Raw genomic sequence first — 21651 nt, forward strand, 5'->3', positions numbered from 1 at the left:
CTGCTGCCAGCCATGTGCGGTAGAGACTGAGAATGCATGTTGTAACACAAGCTGTACAGTCCTCCCTTCCTCATTCCTGATAGTCAGCAACCAAAAATTGCCTTCATCATAACAATACAAAGGAAAAAAAACCGGTGCTTTTGTACATGAAAAAATGTCATTTCAATCCTAAGAATTCAGTCAGGATAGAAGCTAGAGCACAATTACATACTGCACATCTTGGCCAGAGTTCCAAACAAAGGTAGTTGGCAGAACATCTCTGCCAGCAGATAATACCAACAAATGGCTTCATTTCCATCTATTATGAGATAATACATAGGTTTTGCTTTCTCATACCATCCTCATTTCTATCAGGTCCCTCTCAAGATTTGCTCCCTTTTTGACACAGGCTCCAGGTGTTCTTCATCCACACACCTCAGTGCATCATTGCAAGTTAAATGAGGTGTCTCCAACCCAGTGCTCAGCTTTGTGAAACTACAGAAGTACAATTATGAGGCCCCTCCAGCTTTTTCTGTCTTCATTTTGCAAGGGTTTAGAAATCTTTTATAGATCACTTTATTCCCAAACAGACCTTTACCTTTCAATGACAGATGTATCCTATTGCCCACATAACCTCTACTCAGATCAGGCTGACCTTGTCCTCTTCTTTAACAAAATCACTACTTAATAAACAAGCGTGTTGTGTTAAGAAACAGCAGATATTTCACTCAAGTATGCATCTTCTCCCAGTTCAGGAGTAAATACCCTGAATCTCTGTTTCTCACAATGACTGGATCAATAATTTTTACTGGGCTCTTCTGCACACTGAGAGGGTGTTTACCAAAAAGAGTCAGTAACAAAACAGGGAGGGGGAGGGAAAAAAAAGATAAATACAAAGAATCTTTCTTAAACACAAACAGGGTTCTTGGGCTGCTGCCCAGGATCATTTCTTGCACTTCTTCAAAAGAAAAACAAATACTTATGCTTCCAAATCTTCCCAACACCTGTAAGCTTAATGCCGCCAAACAGCACTTGCTCACATCTTTACCTTCAAGCCAGTATTATGAAGTTTTGATAAGCTTTTTCCTTCCCGTCTCTCACTCCACATGGATAAAAGCCACTAATAGAAGACTGAGACCAAACCCCTTGTCTCTTCTATTGCCTACATTCAGCAACTGAGTATTGTGAGACCCAAAGCACTGCCATGTATTACACACTTATCTCTGCAAAACCACCCTGCACAAGTGACAACTTCCAGGCAGGGGGGAGGGGGGGTTGTGCAGCTTTTTGATAATTAAAACATAGATGAGTGTCACTGCTGTAGATAATTATGCATTAGCAGTAAAATTACTTAATGGAATTAAATAAACTAAGCCAAACGCTTTGTTTTAAAGGGAATTTAGGGTCTGCACAGGGTGTTCAACTGACAGCCCAAGACAGCAAGAATGACAGTCCTTCATCATTCACAGAAACCACACAACCCCAGCAGAGGCTGGCAGGCTTCCACCTCCACACCAGGTAAAAGGAGAGCAGAGGAGAAGCTAAGGAAAATTTCAACTTTCCCAGTCAGTCAGGCTCTGATCTGTCTGATGAGTACCCACACAGAGACCAGGCAGTCACTAAGAAGAGAGGAATAACTGACTGGGGTAATTTCCTAAAAAAAGAAACCAGCTCTTACAAAATGGGTTAGTTCAAACCACAGCCCAACCCCACGAGCACCCGTGAGAAAAAAAAAATTAATCAGTGTCAGTACAGACAAGACTCCAACCAACAACAGAAACAACAGGATAAGTAGGTGCATGGCCCACAGTGAAACCACTTCCTCCCACCAAACCCACGACGCCTTTCCCCATCCTCTCCTCTTGCCTCACCAACACACAACTCCCACCACTGGTCTCATCTAGATGGCTTCAACAGCATCCTCCTGCTTGTTAGAACAAGGACTCTCAAGGTCAGTCAGAATTTATAAGGCAGCCATTTCATCTTTTGTGCTTCTCTGGCTACATTCCTTCCTAAAAGATGCTGAATATTGGAGATTCTGCTGGGTCTGAAAACCCTGCCAGAACCAGGGCCAACTAGGAATTTCAGAATGATGCATAATAAAGTTATTATGGGAGGCAGTTATGCAGCCAGAATAAATCTTAACTGAACCTTTAAGTGGTTTCTATAAGTTGTTGCTCCTTCTTGAAAACAGATGAAAAGATACTAATTTCCTGCCTAAGAATCTGGAGGAATTTCAGTCAACAACCAGCCTCTCTCTCAAATGAATTTTCTGTGCCAAAAGCAATAATTCATTCAGACAAAGCCAGCTAGATCTTCTTTATGTTTTTAAGCTTCAAATTACTCAAATCAGTCACAAACTTACCGTATCAGTGAAGACTGACCTGAAATACTACCTTTACAAAGCATTGCAAATACATTTCAAACTTCTGCTGAGAGAAACTCCATTTTTCTTCACTATTGGCCATCTCAGTCTACAGTCTGATTGCAGATAGTCAGAGCCAAAGAGACATAGACATAATAGGAAATTTTTACACAGCAGACTTGGGAGAGTATCTCTTTAGAAGGCCAGCATGTTCGTCAAATCAGGGAATCCTAACGAGGATCTGAGGAATGGAGGCAGCCATATCCATTTTGATAGCAAACATGAGATGTCAGTAGGACAGCATCTGCCACTCTCTTCCACCACTTCCAAAACCTAACTTGCTCTCAACAGCTGTTATCTCTCCCTCCAAGAAACACTACTAGAAACCAACTGGTGAGCTGAAGAACAAAGAGAAATCAGAGGTGACTGAGAACATACCACACCATTTGTGTGAAAACCTGCCCTCTCTTCACAACAACCTTGTTCTCCCCTCTGCAGCCTAAACACGCAGCAATGTCACAAGTTCTAGATCTGCGTATTAAGCAGGAAAGAGAACCCCAGGCAGCATGGTCAGAAAATAAAAGACAGAAGCAGTTTGTAAATTAGGTCAGGGCACAGTGGCCTCACAACTCCAAATGAAAACAGACAAGGGGCAATGTTTTTAAATTGAAAGACGGCAGGTTTAGAATAGATGTTAGGCAGAAATTCATTACTCAGAAGGTGATGAAGCACTGCAACAGGTTGTCCCGAGAAGCTACGGATGTCCCATCCTTGGCAGCATTCAAGGCCAGGTTGGATGGGGCCCTGAGCAACCTGATCTAGAGAATTACATCCCTGTCCATGGTAGGACAGCTGGAATTAGATAATCCTTAGGGTCCTTTCCAGTCTAAAATATTCTGTGATTCTACAATTTCTGTAGGAAGCAAAGAACTTCAAAAACTTAGTGTACACTCATCCTGAAAAATATTATGGTAACTCCTGGAGAACCTAGAGTCAGAATGAAAACAAATAAGGAAAAATTTTGAGACATTTCATTGGTATGCAAGCAATTTGAGAGCTCAGCAGTTCCCACTCCACCAATGGAAAAGGAGACTTCATGGGTATCCCTTCAGTGCCACCTTCAGGAAATACTCACTGCTGTTTTCCAAGTGCTCTCCACACTGGTGGAAAATTGTATGAACTCAGCAAAGGCATAATCACTGGCAGGCAACTGAGATGTACATTAAAGAAATTTTAGTTCCAAAATAAGGGTATTACAATGAGAATCACATCCCAAAGAATTGCAAAGCAGAGCACAGATGTGCTTGTTGTTGCAAGATCAGTACACAGAGCAGCTACTGGGTTTGACCCCAAATAACAATTTATCTCCCAGATTCTGCATGAAGTGCATGAAGCAGGTGATAGATTTTCCCAGACCCTACATTCAAAGGGATATTGATGAGGATATGCTCTTTATGGATTGTTTATCAATCTTTGCACCACCATATCTTAAAGGCTCACTTGAAAAGCCAAAACACACTCTTTCTCAAAAATAATTATAAAAACCAAGCTGTTTTGGTAATGAAAGCAGAAAGTTTCATAAGAATTCAGAGTCAGTAATGAAGTGAAAAACATAATGCATGGGTCAAAAAACACATTCTAATATCATTTATTTATTTACACACACACCTGCACATGATGTACCTTAAGCTTCTGGACATTGTATTGACTTAGCAGTAGATGACATGAATTTTCAAGGAGGAAACTTAGCTCCAGTCACTCTGCATCATAGCTCTTATAATAGGCAGATGGCTCGATGACCTGCACAGTGAGGCCTAACCAAGCTCAACAGCAACATCTGCTGGGCAACAAGCAACTAAAGGAAATAAGTCTGATTACACAAAAGTTTGTTACTCGTTCTTATAAACATGTGAACTGCCACAGTTTTAGAATGCCCAGTTAGATACATTTCTTGTACAAAAAGCAGGTGTAACTTCTAAACAGATATGCAAACAACAACGTAAAATTTTTCCTAAGCTTGCGTGTGCGTGTGGTCAGAAAAACCTACTATCTACCATTATCTGCTCACCAAGATACTTCACAGTAAAATACTGAAATTAAGTGGAATTAAAATTCCTCCATGCTGGAGAAAATCTCTTCTATCTAGCTAGTTTAATCACACCTGAAAACACCCATGGTACACCTTGAGCTACTTTCTTTCCTAAGGGAGCAGCCTGCACTTGCAAGGCCTGAGGCAGGGAAGTATTTATCAACCACATTAGTCCCATCCACACAGAGGAGAATGGCAGCTAAAACCATTAGTATTCCTCTCCCTCCAGGTACCTTACCATATTCCTTATTAAGCTCTGAATAAAAGTCTGCTATGGCAGGATGACATTGGAGCATAAGCACAGTTAATGGTCCTTGTTGCGGTTGGATTTGGGGGAGTCCCTGGGGCCAGAGCATACCATTTCAATAAAATGCAATTCCACAGGTCCTCAGATACTTAATCTAGGCACAAACTGACACTCCATCCAGATTAATTACAACAAAAACTCTCATTTTTACACTAGATGCATGAAATTTAATGGACTACTTCTAAACTAGTCTAAAAAAAAGAAAATGCAAGTGGTTGGCAACAGCTTCAAGGTTGCATTTAGACATTCAACACAATTTGGAACAAAGGCAGTGATCTGAGAGGTGGCTTCTGAACAGCCATCAGATGGAAAAGTGTGTTGATGCATCCCACTTCTGTTCCCAGGAAAGGAACGGTATCAAAGTCTTAACTGACCATGGAACCACCTCTTTTTGCAGATCACTGTTTAACAGGAAATCACAGGGAAGCAGGTTTTTAACAGAACTCTATGATAACCTTCACTAACATAAAGCTTTAAAAAATTACATTGCAAAATGTTGTCTGGAACAGGAAACAGCACAGCAGCTAGGGATACAACTTTTTAAATGATAGAAAACTATTGGCTGGACTGATGTTCATTACCTTTAAAATTTTAGCTGGCTTTGCAGTTTAAAGGTCTCATGCTTTTTTGAGTTTTGTACTTGAAACAAAATTCTTTTATGCTGAAAAATTAGGAAAAAGGGTTTAAGAAACATGCCAGCTTATTTTCAGCTGATATAGTGATTGTTGTTGCTTTGGGGGGAGTTTCTGATTTGGGGGTTTTTTCAGGGTGCTGTTTTGTGTGGTTTATTTTTTTGAGGGTTTGGTATTTTTTAACATATCCTTATTTCCAATCTCCCTTTTTCCACATTTAGCTGTTAAACTAGGAGAGAATATTGTATGAAAATACAAGAATGAGTGATTACTCAGGTCTTCAGCTGAGCTTTTGTAAGGAACCTTTTATGTATTGGAAGTTCAGGAGCCGGGGTAGGGGGAGCGCAGTCAGAGTCTCAGCTTGACAGTGCCAATTAGAGCTACAGCAAGATGAACCAAGGAACAAATCCATTCTGCTCAGAGGATGGAGAGAAAAGAGACATGAACCTGTATCTTTGAAAAAATAAAGGGGCTTGAAATCATCTACCAGTGAACCACTTTTTCCATGGCAAAAGCATTAGGCTGAAGATGCAGTGAATGTAAATGGCAAGCTCTCAGTCCTAATTGGAAGAGCACTGGTTATTTAACAAATGTATCCTTAGTCTAATGTTCTATTCAAGTAAATATTAAACTTTTTTTAAGGTTTTTTTTTTCTTTTGGATAGTAATTATACATAGCCCTGCTCATCTGTTTGATCAATTTTTACTTGATTCCTTCTGTATCTTCTTTCAAGTTTGCCCATTATCACAAAGTCTTCAAGGCTAAAAGGGCTCTAAATCCCCTATGTAATGCACAGACAGGAAAAAGAAATACACCTAACTCTAATTCGTTCCCTTCCTCGCAAGCTTGCAGGTGTTCTATTTTCATTGTCTAAAAATCAAAGTCATCAGCTCATTTCCTTTCCCTTAGTACAGTCCCTTTTAAGAAGCTACTTTCTGTCTTTTTTTTACTCAGCACTCATAAATAATATAGATAATTACAAATGGTCATAGCAAACAAGCAGAGAAAGTATACAGATACAGTACAAAGGAAACAATAAAAATTCTGATGTGCTCCATAAGCAGAAAGAATTCCTGGCAAATAGAAGCAGCTGCATCCAGGTCATTTTTTTAGTTAATGTACAGCAATCAGAGAGCCAAAAATAATACAGGGACGGACTTTAGACAAAGCTGCATAAGGGTGCTCGCAATTCAGTTCCCTATGCAACAGCCCATTTCCTACCTTATCCTCATGTGCAAAACACAGCTATTTCTTCCCTAAAAATCTGCATTAAGAAGGAGGAATACCAGTCACAGAAAGATAGGTTTAAACCTGCTGAAACTCCAAAACAGATAAGCAGCATTCACTTAGGAGGATATTAGGCTGACTACAATAAAGAACTCTGACAGAGTCCACCCAGCCACCCAAGAGTTAACATCACGTGTTTCTCATCAAAACCTCTTCCAAGAGGTTAAGCACACAATAGACTATCTAAAGCACAGCTAGAAAGGCTGCTTGAAATTCCACACATGTGCCTCAGCAATGTATTTCTATTAATGTCCAGTGTGTGTCAGCATGAAGATAAGGTACCAACATCATGTTCAACCAGCCAGCTAGAGAGTGGGACGCCGTGTAAAACATTGTCTGATGCTTAGAATCCCGGAGAACAGCAGTGTTTGCAATCTCACCTGCTGCACACGTGCCTGATAACACCAACAACCTGCAGCTTTGGGAAAGTAAAAAGATGGAGAGAAAAAGAAGGAAGCAAGCAAGAATTAAAACAAATATCAGCAAATTAGGGCAGGTTTGAGGATGCCCAACAGTAGCAGAGGGAATAAACAAACCAGAAAATACCTCAGTGAAACTTAGTCTTTGCATCAGCTCACTTCAACCATTCTTTAGGGTGAGAAATAAAAAGTTGTATCAGTGTTTATTTTGATTACTCATATCATACCATTTAGACTCAGTTTGACCTACTAGTATCATCCAACAAAGCCATTTGTACTGGGACTGTACAGTGGAAGACACTGTATTTGAGGAAATATGATCTTGACCAGGACACACATGCTCTGTTGGGCCTGGCTCTTGCAGCTTGAGAAGCCCATGTGTTACATGAGCAGCTGGTGTATTGGAGCCCACTGGAATACCCATGCCAGTTTTGCTGTGCACTGACAGGTGCTACCACACAGATAGATTCTAGCCCATCAGGAACCTTCCTATTAGCTGAATAGTTTACTAATTTAATCTGTAACTTACCTATGCTTGAGAAAGGAAAATTGTATGTGGATGAAGGGGTGGAATGTAGTGATTCCAACTGGGACACCTCAGTGCATGGAGGAGGTGGTGATCGACAGAACAGGTAATATACAGAATGGTCTTTGGGCCTGTCTTATGCTATTTATCTCCCCTTCAATAAGCTGTAAATTAGAGCAGAATTCTACTACTCCACAGTAGTCTGACAGCGGAATAAGAAGACTCAGTACTAGTTTTGCTGGACCAGTCACAGAAAAATATCAACATATTATTCTCCTATTTCTTTATGAATGAAATATTTTGTAGTTATATATAGGGGAAAATGAAGGCTAATCTTATAATTTACTTCTTAAATGATGAAATGGCTTTACAGTAACCCTAAGTCAGAACAAATGAATATTGAAGAAGTTTCTGTGGAGTATATAAACTTGCTAGACAAATAAAAAAGTGTGAAATAAGGGCATAGAAAATTGAAGGCAAGACAGGGGAAGTAGGCAGCACCACAGACAACTTCAGTTTGTTGCAGCTGTTGGATTTTTAAAAAGGCCAACCTTGTGATAAGGTCCCAGCTCAAGAGACTGCAAAAATGAGAAGCTCAAACAACCATCAGCTGCTGAAATCTGCAAAAACTCTCCAAACACAAATTAACCTTCAGTCAGGAGATAAAAGACTAGCTGCAGAAATTGAAGTTGTTAAAATGCCGTCTGACAAATCAGAGCAGCAGTATCAGAAAAATAAGCAGTACATAGGCAGAATCTTACCCTTAGCCGGATAACAGCTTCTCCTTCTCTCAAGAGAAAAGGAGGTTCTCTTTTGCATTAGCTGTGTTTTCACTTTCTGCCATTATTGTAGTGCATGTTCTCCAAAATTGCTTAAGTTAAATTTAGACCTCACTGATGCTCCAGAGAACAGAAGTTATTAGCTTGCTGGAGGTAGAAGACATGTAGATAGATCCTCACCATGCCAAGCTTAAATTTAATGCAAACTTTTCCAAAGTCCATCATTTAACACTTAAAGATTATTTTCTATAGGGATCCCTTAAATGTTTAATGCTTCAATCGTTTCACTAAGTAATTCTTTCACTGAAAAAATATACCCACTTTTATGGTGGAGGATAGCAGACAAAGAGGAGCCCAATTGTAGGGAAAAGGAGGGATATTCTGGCCTGACACTATAGAATAACAGACCACTAATTTTAAAGTCTCCACATACTCATATATTCTCTTCAGAAGAAGTCTGGAAGAGTGTCTCAAGCTCACATGGCAAGAATGAGAGTGATACAAGGCACAAGGACTAAAGCTATTTAAATCCCCCATCAATAGTTTGCAACATTTGGTAATAAATCATTAAGTCTCAAACCTAAAAATACATCCTTCCATTTGTATCAACATATTTAAAAGGCAGCTTTATTCAATTAGTGAAAGAATTAGCTGACAATTAGTGAGAGTATTCAAAAACAACTGCATTGCAACTTCCAGCCCAAGACACTGCTACTCTTGCTAACTTAGTTAGGACCCTGCCGGGTTCTGCAGGCACTGAAGGCAGCTCAGGGTGTTCCGACATACAGGCTGTGAATGCTCTGCAAAGAGCCAAACCACAACAAACCATGTTCATGAGGAGGTGCTACCCCCACAGCTGGTGTCACCCAAACTGTAGGTAGGAATGAAGACTCCAACAACTAAATGCACCACTTATTTTCTAAAGAAAACATTAAAAATTATCTAAAAATAAAGGTATCTTTCATAAACACTTATAGATACCTGTTGCTAACAACTGCAACATCAATGAAAATCAAACTGAATGGGCCTTTTCTTCATTTTCTACTATTTAAAACAAGCCTCCATACTTTCAACGTTTTCTGCCTCATCCATAAAAAATTTCAGTCAAGAAGTATTTACAGAAAATAAAAAGCCAGGAAATACCAAACCTCATGTGTTACCCGTGTTGCCTCCCAGAACCAACCTATTTTCTACACACAGGTTTACTACTTTAGAAAGGGAAGGGTTCAGCTCAGTGTGCTATGTTTTAGCTGTAGAGCCAGCAGGACCAAATAAACTGTGCCTGAGGTGAGCAGTTTCCAAAACGTAATGCAAAGCTCACAGAGACAATCAACACCTTTCATTACATCAACTGAAATAAACAGGGAGGGGAAAAAAAAAGACAAGTTTTGACAATAGAGACCTAACCTCAAAACCAGCAGTGTCACTTCACTGATGACTCCACACTGTCACAGTTCCAGCAAACACCATGCTACTACTGCTGGGCCTCATCCGGTCACCACAACTTGTTACAATGGTAGGAGATTATGCACAACAAAACCCCAGTAATCTACGAAAGAACCTACGGCTAATCACCCACGATGAAGCTGATCCCCAGCTTATCACAAAGTAAATGAAAGCCTTAACAAACTAAATCTTGTTCAGCAGAGTTTCTAAAACAATCTTCAGTAGCAGCTCAGCTGCATCTACAGCTGACACTGATCAACAACAGTGGGCAATTCACAGCAAAAAAACCCCACAAGACTCACCTAAAGCTTCATCAATTACCAGAAATGTAAAGGAAACTTTCCACAAACGGGCTGACTCCTCCACCCCCTATAGAGCGAAAAAGAAAGTATCTGATTACTCCCTAACACCAAAAGTCTCCTCCATTGTACCAATCTATGAACTGACTGTTTATGCTTTCAGCAATTTTAAACAGTTTTACCTCCACATTCCTTGAAATGGAGAAGAAAACATATCAGTTAACATGTCAGCAGCCCAATATACACTAAATCAAGGGAAGTGTCCAAAGTATGTCCAAAGTGTCCAAAGTCCACAGCAAAGCCCAAGAGTTCGGAATGCCACATTCACGAGGTGATACTGTTATCAAAACCCACTGCTTTATCAAAAGCATTCCCAGTCATGCATTCTTCCTTCATCCCATCTTTCCTGAATCAAGAAGAGGAGATGAGAGGCTCTGAAAAACAAAGGTATTATATTCGGGCAAGAAATTACCTGAAAGAATTCAACAGCCTATGACCTTTTATAATCAGCTACTGGAGCAACCTGAAACAAACCCATATCCTTTTATTTCGTTTCATGCCCATTTGAGCCATGCTAGTCACAACAGTCCAATGCTGGAACCACCAGAAAGCAAAGGCTGGCACCCAGCAATCCAGTGAGAAGGCATGATCAGAAACACTGGGAAAAGCAAGCCATCCATTATGAACAGCAGGATAAACTTTCCAGCAATTACGAATTCTCTGCCCAGTCTGTTTTCACACAGCAACCAGTGCCCATCAGTCTTGCCTGAAACAGCTGGTCATAGAGCAAATCTGTCCTACCATCACCCCATTTCTGAACTCATTCTTTCAAAGTGAGAAGGAAGACAATGACTTTTGGTCAATAACTCTGACAAAGCCATTATCTTTGGGGTATTAAATGGCGAGACAAGAACTTCAGGGCTTTGCACAAATCATATTAGTTCAATGCTCAAATCCGGGTAATGCTTCTTTTCAAAGTATTAATTTCATTCATTCTATTTGCTCTCCCTCTGTCCTGATAACACAAATGCACATGGCCTCTAAATGAGATCCTCCTATTTTATAAGTTATAATCCTCCCTTCCTAGAGTAGTAATGAGACATCTTTGCTTAATCGCTTTTATTTCCCCCCCACTTCTGCTTTTATCCATTCCCATTCCACATTGATTTGTCTTAAAGGTTTCAGTGAAAACCATCAGGCACAGAGTCACTGGCTCCAAGGGGCTCACAATGCATATGCTGCACATGTTGCTCAACCTTCGGAGATTATAAAAGCAAAAAGGAGGAAATAAGAGCAGTTTGTTTGCAAAGTTTCCTTTATTGGTGGGAAGGAGGAAAAAAAAAGGAAACCCAAAAGAACTGAGAAGTTAAGAGAAGACATTTTGATTAATTGGAAATGAAAAAGGAAAGACTTCTCGCATAGGGGAATTGTGAGACTATTCACAACATAGTCAAGCAATTAAATAACTTGACTGACAACTTTGCAAGTTCCTCATGCTAGAAATAGAAAAGGATTTAAAGATAGCTGTGTTAATTCTTGGGTATTTCACATGAGACTTAAGGCACGGCATCAGCATTGCTCTAAAATACTGTACATATAATCCTTGTTGTCTTGTAAGTACCCACAGCATTAAATTATTAAATTAAAAAAGTCTACTCAGGACAATGATCCTGCAGTGCTGCACAAACAAACAAAACATTTTATCTCTAATACAAACTGGGGAGAGTTCTACAGCAGCTTAGCAGACTGCTTCCATTTCAGCCAATCCCCAGGGTTAATCAAAAAGCCATATTCATTCAAAGAGGAAAGTGAATGCTGTATTATTACTTACAGAGCTGTTTTGCTTCTTATACTAAAGCTGTAAGGGCTTTTACTCAAAACCTAAGGTATCTAGAAGCTAAGTACCTTCTTCAAAGTCATTAAAAGAAAAAGAAAGATCAAGACAAAAATGCAGAAGAGGACCCAGGTACTTGACTCTAAATCCCTCTTGAAACCAGTACACTTCAAGGAGAAAAAATTAGCAAAACAAAATACACAACCACAATAAAATAACAAGAAGTTTAAATCTGCACCCTGCCCCATAAACAATCAAGTAACTGGCCCCAGAAGTTGACAGCAGGTTCCATATCAAAGGTTAATTCTAGTCCACCCTCTCTTTGTGTGCACTATATAATAACACTGAAGTGCTTATAGCAATATTTCCAATAATAAAAGTCAGTGAGTGAAAGCCATAAAGAACAGATTAAATGACAAGCAATGTTCAGCACAATCACAATGAAATCACTTCAAAATACAGCTACGGCACTTGGATTTATACAAGAGATGGTTTCAGGTTCCAGCACTGCTGCAGACAACAGTACAAGAGAGGGCTACTAATCACTGAACTATTGACATGTTAAAAGCACAGGGCAGCTCAAGATCTCAATGTAAATACTAAAAAAATGAATAAAACTTTCTAATTATATGTTTGTCAATGGCATGGTTTTCAGTTTTTACCAAAATAAGTGCTGCTTAAGAAGCAAATTATTCACTTGTTATTTCTTTCATGGGAGTTGCCTCATCTTTAATCTCATTTCCCTAATAGGTCACAACAACAATAAAAACAACCCTGGGAGTTTCTCTCTTACAAATGTAAGCAGATAGTTTCCATTGCATTTCTCTGCACCTGGATTACCACTAGGTACCTTGAGTTCCACAACTCTCTTCTACCTGAAAGAGAAGATTGACACAAGACACGGACGAGCAGCTCATATCCAGTATTTTCCCCATTTGCTGGGGCTAAAAAAACAGAAAAGCAAGAAAAACTCAAGTTCTATTCATAATAAAGGAGGATAATACTAGAAGACAAAAGACAGACGTGGTTTGAGTAGGATTGAGTCAATACAATAAGGTAACCATGCCGAAAAAGAAACTGTAGCTGAGATAAAGCAAGTCTGATAGGGATCCCAATAATTTAAGTCTGGCCAAAACAGTTCCTGTTTAGGAAGATACCTAGAAGCTGACAAACAATAGCTCTGCCCTCATCTTTGCATGGACAGACTAGACTATCCCATTTTTTAAGGATCCTAAATTTATGACTGATCAAGAGATAGTTACAGAGCAATGAAATTTAGCAGTTTCTCATTCTTGGACCACATTCTGGGCTAACGCACCATGGCCACTATTTACCACAGGGGGACCTAAATCAGATTTTTACAGAACATCAAGCACATAATATCTGGGTATGCAACACTACAGGATTACAAGCTAATTCAGATAACAGAACAGCATTTGTATGTGAGCAATCAGGTCCCAACTCATTTTAGAGGTGTTCCTAGGATTTTACAAATATTGCATGACTCTGCTAGTCCCATTTCTTCAGGATTACACTGCACCTGCCATTGCAGGAGGGCAGGGCTATGCTTTCAGCAAAGTTACATCTTTAGACTGAACAACAAATCCACCAACTTATTCCCCTTGCTCTTACAGAACCAGTTAATTGCATTCACAAAGAGAATATTCTCTTTCTAGTGAAAAGAGAGTTAATACTGCACCTGCTGACCCAGATGTTCTTTGCAGAGGAGCAACAGTCACTTGCCTCAGACATCACTGCTCTGAAGCTCAGCTATGATCCAACACCCCGTGGTCAGGATACAAACTGCCAAGAGGAAACTTCGCGCAACACAGCCGTTCAAAAGCTATATCTGTCTAGGAGAGCAATCTCAGACACTTACCAATCCAATCATATACAAATTTTATCATGGAGACAAAGTACAATGGCGTCCAAAACCACAAACAGACCAATTCACAGAAGAGAATTTCCTTAAAGACTGTTAAACCACCAAAGTGAAAATACAACCTCTTGCTTTCAAAGCCTCTAAAGTCTTAGAACATCAGAACTTGCAAAGGTATAGGTAGGAAATTCTGTTATATACCTGCTCTGTTCTCATGCTCTCCATTAGCAGCTGCTAGGGATCACTGTCAGAGACAGACTACAGCTATAAAGACCTTTTATCTGAACCTCTATTGCCATTCTTATATAATTTTTATTTATTCAGTCCCCAAAAATACCTTCATATTATAACCTCTAAATGCTTCACATTTTGCCTGGGTAAGCCAAGCCTGTTAGCATTCAACATACAGAAAAAAACCCCAAACCTCATAGGATTCTTCGCTTAAATCAAGCACACATTGGTTAAGATACAGATCAGCAGGATGAAAGAACCACAATAAAGACTATCCATACTCCAGTCTGTCCTTTCCCTAAACCACACTTTCAGTATGCATCAGGCAAGGAGAATTCCCTTGGTCTAGATCTCTAAATTAAGTTTTAACAGCACAGTCTAAATGAACGGGCAGTTTGATCTCACTGTGGCAACCATAGCCCCACCTGGCTGTCACACTGATGCCTTGCGAAAGCTGACCTGAAATAAGTGGACAGAGCTAGAGAATAAAGTAGGTATTTATTGAAAGACCTCTAGGATCCACCTTGGCCAGGACAAGAGCCTGACCAGGGCTACACCCAAGATGGACTGAAAATGGTCACAAAATGGCTGACCGGTCAGTCACGAGATCTTACATTTTTATAAGTTTTGGTCCATTTGCATATTGGGGTTTAATTGTCCAATTACAGCTTCAGATTGTAAGGTCTCAACCTTCTTGTTCCTCCCTTCAATCCACTGTTGTTCATGGTTTGGGGCCTGAAAGTTGTCCTTGGTCTTCAGCAGGAACAGGTTTTGTCTACCTAGACTGTGGAGAAAGCTTACTGGCATTTAATATGAGGCTCAGAACTACACACCTAAGCAGCACAGAATCTGAAAAACATGAATGCTAAAACTTAAGGCATCAACACCCTGACACCACTGTATGTCAGGAAAAAATGGCAGTTCCAGTAAAACTTTGCACTGTTTACAGGCAATACACCATTGCCAAAGGAATGGCAGTATATAAAACAAAATTATATAAAATAGTATCATGTGACTATTAACCCCAATGACAATCCCAGTGTACTGTAGTGCTTGATAGAAACCTTTTGCTCTATTTAGCCTCATCTCACTGTACTTCTGCCTCCAGCATGGCTCTTCTTAGCACTGGTATAACAGCAACCCAGTGGGTCATGTTGACAACACCAAGCTACCTGACTAATAGTAAAAGGTGCAGCAAGAAGTCCCCAAAAGTAAGTCTGCCTGCTGGGCAAGAACTAATTCATTTGGGAGTCAGTGGTGTGTCCAAAAAAAGAGTTTATGCTTCCTGGTTCCTAAAAATCAATCTTAGACCTTCTTTAAAAAGTTACAATACTTGACAGTTTTATAACAGTTCTTCTGTTACCAAATCTATAAAACACTTAAACAAAGGAAGACATTATTACTTTTTATTAATTTCTGTACATGCACAATTATACTCTAGAAAAAAACAGAGCAAAGTCTCAGGATACATCAGGTCAGGAGAATGTGATCCTGTACATACTGAAACATTTATTTCACACACTTGAGAGTTCAAAAGAGTTCTCTGTAGCTAGACAAGGGCCACATATACACACACCATACACCCTGCCATTGGTAAAGCTTCCTCAGCACATCCACAGTTCATGCCTTGGCAGCACAGTGACATGCTGCAAGTGCAGCTTGCAGCTGCACTATGAGCCAAATGTTAAGTGATGCTAGGTGAGGAGTGTTTCAGCCTAAATCTAAGTTTCTAAGTTCATCACACAAGTGACATTAAATGAATCCCCTCAAGCAGAGCCCTTTTAGCCTGTCCAGGTTGGAAACACAACAGGGAGTTTGTTACTCACCAGCTGGGCTGCTCTCTGCCTCTCCTCATTTATGCTGTTTCTTTCCTTGGCCTCACTGGCTGCTTCCCTTTCTCTTTTGGCCAGCCGGAGCAACTCCTCCTGGACCAGTGCCTGTTCTTGCTCATACCTGTATGAGCATCAAAAGCAGAGAGAAGGTCATCAGCAGACTTCTGGCAACAGGGTCATGGCTTCTCACGGGGTATCCCTGCTTAGAGCCAAAACACAAATCCAGAATCTATTTGACACAAAATCTGTTCATAATTCCATTATCAGCAGGAATTCAAAATCTCAACAAACTTTAAATATGACTTGCAATTCCAGTGAAGTACAACAACAACAGCAGACATAGCACCACATAAGCTTATACTTTAGTTATATTTAGCTCTATAAAGTACCTAATTATCACCTGAAAACAGTGCAAATAGGAAGCAGTTAGCCAGAGAAATGGACGCTGCTTTGGAAAAGATCAAGGGACACAGAACAATAAAAGGAGTCAGCCCAGCTGACAGTGCTTCTCTTTGGCTCTATCATAGGAAAGAAAAATCACAAAATGCATGCAGCAACAGCAGTAAGAGAAGCAGCCCTGAACTAAAAAAGTCTTCAAAGGGGATTCTCAGGCATTAAAACAACCATAGAATAGAATCACAGACTTGTTAATGTTGGAAAAGATCAAGTCCAACCATTAACCCAACACCACTATGTTCACCACTAAACCATGTCCCCCAGTGCCACATCCACAAGCCTTTTGTATGCTTCCAGGAAGAGTAATTCCACCACTTCCCTGGGCAGTCTGTTCCAATGCCTGACCACCCTATCTGTGAAGGAATTTTCCCTCATACGCAACCTAAACCTTCCCTGGCACAACTTAAGGTCGTTTCCTCTTGTCTTGTCATTTGTTACCTGGGAGAAGAGACTGACCCCCATCTGGCTATATCTTCCTTTGAGGTGTTGTAAAGCCATAACGTCTCCCTGGAGCCTCCTTTTCTCCAGGCTAAACACCCCCAGCTACTCCCAAGGAGACTTGTGCTCCAGCCCCTTTCCCAGCTGTTGCCCTTCTCTGGACACACTCCAGCACCTCAATGTCTTTTGTGTAGTGAGGGGCCCAAAACTGAACCCAGAGTTTGAGCTGCGGCCTCAACAGTGCCCAGTACAGGTGGACATCACTGCTCTGGTCCTGCTGGCCACACTATTGCTGATACAGCCAGCATGCTACTGGCCTTGGCCACCTGGGCACATGCTGGCTCATGTTCAGCTACTGTCAAACACACACTCATTTTGCTCAGACTGAAATAAAACACAGGTATATGCATACATAGATATATTCCCAAATGAGCTAAACTATTGTCTTTTTCAAGAGCTTCACCTCACCTCTGGTAGAGTTCATGCTCTGCAGCAGAATCACTTGCCTTTGGTGGCTGAATTCCTAGGAAGGAGAAGAGAAACCTGTGACAACTAATAGTACTACAAATGTAATCCTTCATCACATCATAAAATATTTTAGGAGAATTTCGTATTATTCATCAAGGCAAAAAAAAAGTCAAGAAAATTGAAGTTTGATGGATAGAGTTTGAATTTATGAAACAGAGACACCAACAACATCATTTTCAACCAGGCACACTAAAACCATGCTACAGAAAACTTCTGTGTGAGGACATTAACTCCTAAACCCCTTATATATATACTGAAACATGAGCATGTGTCTTGGGTTATGTAACAAAAAAAAAAGTGTATTTCACTTCATCTGTAGAAAGCAGTTGGGAGATGGTTTCTTTTTTTTTTTTTCTTTCTTTATATCTTGTGACTCTGGGGGGGGTGGGGGGGAGGGTGGATACCTTCTGATAATAGACCATCTGTTAAACCAGGTGGGGCAGTGTTTCATATCTCTTACATCAACTTCATCCACTCTCCGGGGGATATCTTCTGTTAATGGGCCATTAAGGCTCACAAATGACATGACACATTACATCATCCCATTGTGAGACGCTACACCCAGTGGGGAGGAGCCAACCATTCCCTATCCAGATAAAAATGGGGACACAGGGACCCCAGACATCCTCTTTTCCACTGGATTCTCAGAGGAAGACCAGACCCATCTCACCACCACTGAACTTGTTTACAGGATCATCTCTACCCCAACACAATCACATCTGTCATCATCTCTACTCTAACAGAACCACATCTGTCACTCCAGGAGGACTTATTTGGACTGCTTCCAACACCCTGGCCGACAGGGTGTCAAGGTCATATTCCTGACTCTGTCAGGGTTTTCTAGGACTTTGTTTGTTTGCTTGCTTGCTTGGTTTTTTTTTGTTTGTTTGTTTTGTTTGTTTGTTTGTTTTTGTTTTTTTGGGGTTTTTTTTTGCATTACTGCATTTGCATTTTTAATATTCCTAGTAAAGAAGTTACTCCTATTCCCACATTTTTTGCCTGAAAGCTCCTAATTGCAAAATTATAATAATTTGGAAGGACAGGGTTTTTCCATTCTCCATTCCAAGGGAAGGTCCAGTTTTCCCTGACAGATACCTGTCTTTCCAAACCGAGACAGCATGGTTGTAGACCTACTTTCCATTTCCTTCCTCTAGTTCCAGTAACTCCTCCTCTTGACCTCCTTCTCTCCTTGCACTTACAAGGGATTCCACAAGTGAAGATAAAATTATTTAATGGACTTCAGGCCATCCATAAAACTAAATCTACATTCAGCAAAGACATAGGCTGACAGCAAACAAATCCCTAAAAACAAAGGCCTAGTTCCCTAACTTCATTTTAGTCTGGATTCCTCAAACAAATCCTCACTGCTGATATATATCAACAAAGCCTATTTGAGAACCAATAGAAATCAAATATAGTTTTCTGACCTGTAAAGAAAGACAAGTTCAGAAATCAAGATTCATCATCCACTTAGCCATCTGTGCTTAGACAAGCTATCCTTCCCTGCGAGCTTCTTTCCAAAGAATAAAAAGCAGTACTTCCCTTACCCACACACAACATACATTCTGCGTATGTAAGGCAGACAAGGCAGCTTACCAGAAATGAAAGGCAAAATATTTCTGCTTTACTTATTGCATGTTCATCTGAAACACTAAAAATGTTCACAAAGTGATACAGGCTAACCAAAGAGGTAGCACTGAAAAATACAGCATCCTCTGTAACATGCAGTGGCAGCACCACCCTGACAGTACCTGTAGGTCTGGGTTTCCCCTCTGCAGCTAGTGAAGATGGAGCTGTGCCATTGGATGCACGGAGAGATCTCTGGTTGTCCCTTCTACTTTGAGAGGATTCTTTCATTCGGTTCACTACATCTTCAGTCAGCTGAAACATAGAACCAAGGAAGACATTAGCCAAGTCAGTTTCTGGTGTGTATTTCACTGTGAACCTCTCCCAGTTTGTTAGTTCCCATGATACTACAGAAGTATTGCCAGTTACCTCATTGCAGTGTCCCTCCAATCCAGGTGGTCAGCACTTGTATGTTGACTTCACACTTTTAAAACCCATACTCTATCAGTAAGTGACAAAACCTGCAATCTACTACCTGACCCTAAAAATGTCACTAGACAATCTCCCATAAACTCCAACAAAGGTAGAGAGCACCCATAAAGAAGTCAACCCTTTGTAAAGGGACAAATTTACCAGAAGTGGAAAGAAAGTAATTAAGCAGGTTTTAAATCCATCTTTTCCTCTTCTTGCTCCATGCTTGCTAACCCAGCTCAGCATGGCAGACATGCTGCAAGCCATATGACAGAGAACAGCCACGCAGACCTCCCACTCACATAAGGCTGCAAATACTTTTGCAATCTCAACTTCATTTTCACTCCCTGACTTGGGTTCAAATCCATGAAAAAGAAAGAAAAGTTAACTTGAAGTTTTCTGACAATTCAATCCAAAAGGCCTCTCATAGAACTGTTAAAATTGACCCCTTTCTCCTGCCAAGGTCAGAGAGTCTGGCTGCAGGACAAAACAAAATGAGACTGTTCCCCCACTTAGACTTGCCACAGTAGAAGACATATTTTCAGCTATACCACTACTACTCAACTTAACAGCATTTTTAATACTTTCATTTTACATTGTTATCAATGTAATTCCTGATTTTAAAGATATAAATCCTTGTCTATATCCTGGTAAAGAGAAATTGGGCAAAGACAATTTTACCTCCATCAAACACTTTAACAAGGAGACAGGCACAGTCTTAACTAATTTGTCAAAATTAGATTGTCTTATTTGACAATCTTTTGTCAAATAATTAGTCAAAATGGAATGAAAAATAAGTAGCCACAGCAAAACACACTCAGCAAGTTCATTTCTGGCTGATTTTAGTGGGAAATCATATAAAAGTACCAAGAAGCAAGAGCAATGAAAATGATGGTAGTAATAAAAAACCCAAAATCTAGCATGTAAAAAACCAAAGAAAAATATTAACAGGAAAAAATATTCCTTAATGTTAGCATCAGTCTCTAAGGCTTGTTTCCACACCACACACACATCAATTCCCGACCGAAGGTCAAGAAGCAGTTTCCCACTGGCCCTCCCAGAAACACCTCCCTATTTCCACACGCTCTTATCTCCCCGCCTGTTCATACAGCGGTGTCTTGCCCGGGCTCTTGGCACCATGAACAAGGGCAGAACTGTCTCCTCTTGGATGCCCTCAGAGCCGCGCAGCGCCGCTAGCATCAAACTGCTTGCAAAGCACAAGGCAGGGGCAAAACGAGGTCATTAAGCAGCAAGGGGGAAAACAGGGTTTAGAACAGAGTTTGGAAGTGAAAGTAAAGAGCTGGTGTGCCTCCACGCGACAACACCCATGCCCAGACCCCCGGCCCTCTTTGCCACCACTCACCAGTCGCCCCACCATTTCTCCAACCCCCTATTTCTTCAGCCTTCCAAGTTTCCCTCCCGTCCTCCTTGCTGTTCCCTCCCCTCGTCCCTTCCAACCCTGCACCTGGGTCCCCTGACCTCCCGGCCAGACTCCTGCCCAACCTAGCTCCCTCCGCCCTCGGCCCCCGCAGCCTCCCCAGCTCCATCACCCGGCCCCAGGACACTCTAGGGCCGCCTCACCCTGATGCCCTGCAGCACCCGGACTTGCTCCCGCTCATCCAGCCCGAAGGACACCCTCCTGCCACCGTGGCTGCTCTCGCTGCCGCCCATGACGGCCGGGGTCCCCTGTCCTCGCCGCGCCCCTCTCCCGCACTGGTTACCGGCAGCGCCTCTGCCCCCGCAGCGCCTGCCAACATACCCGCTCCCCATTGGCGGCGGCCGCGGGGTGGCCAGTAGCGCGGCGCCGTGCTAGCGGCTGGTCGCGGTGCACGCTGGGGGCTGTAGTCTGATCCCGGAGCGGGCGGACCGCCTGGCGCCGGGGACGCGCAGGGCGCCAACGCGCCCCCGGGACACGGAGAGTCCCGCCCCTGTAGCGGTGAGCCCGCCATCCACACCGCCCTGGCAGTGAACGTGGCATCAAAGTTGCCGGTACAACTTCCACTGCTAGACGTGCAACTCACGGGGTTTTCCCAAGCTGAGGGATGGCCTCTCGTCAGACAAAGCAGCTGCGCTGGGGCAGAATTCATCTCTGCTCCTTCGAGCCACTCTGCTCCAGCCAGACAGTGCCGTCACCTGCCCTGACGCACACGGGCGGGTCCTGCATGGGTCAGGCCACGGCCGATATAGTCCCCGTTGCCAGGCATGGCTGACCCACAGCCTAAACCAAAGGAATGAGAATGCAACACAGAGGCCAATGGACCAAGAAATAACAGCTTTGAAGAATCTTT

General features: G+C 41.5%; 1 protein-coding gene across 1 annotated transcript in view; it reads right to left on the reverse strand.

The window, feature by feature from the left end:
• The window catches only part of CHCHD6 (coiled-coil-helix-coiled-coil-helix domain containing 6), a 114682-nt gene extending 93547 nt beyond the window's left edge, over positions 1–21135 (reverse strand). The window contains exons 1-4 of the mRNA XM_063412067.1: positions 20945–21135; positions 19078–19207; positions 17267–17321; positions 15899–16025 (exon numbers count right to left, since the gene is read on the reverse strand). Of these exons, the coding sequence (XP_063268137.1) occupies positions 15899–16025; positions 17267–17321; positions 19078–19207; positions 20945–21133 (501 nt within the window). The 5' untranslated portion in view covers positions 21134–21135. The remainder of the gene's footprint in view (positions 1–15898; positions 16026–17266; positions 17322–19077; positions 19208–20944) is intronic.
• Between the last annotated feature and the right edge of the window lie 516 nt (positions 21136–21651).

Source organism: Prinia subflava, chromosome 14 (assembly GCF_021018805.1).
Source record: "Prinia subflava isolate CZ2003 ecotype Zambia chromosome 14, Cam_Psub_1.2, whole genome shotgun sequence".
Lineage (NCBI taxonomy): Eukaryota > Metazoa > Chordata > Aves > Passeriformes > Cisticolidae > Prinia > Prinia subflava.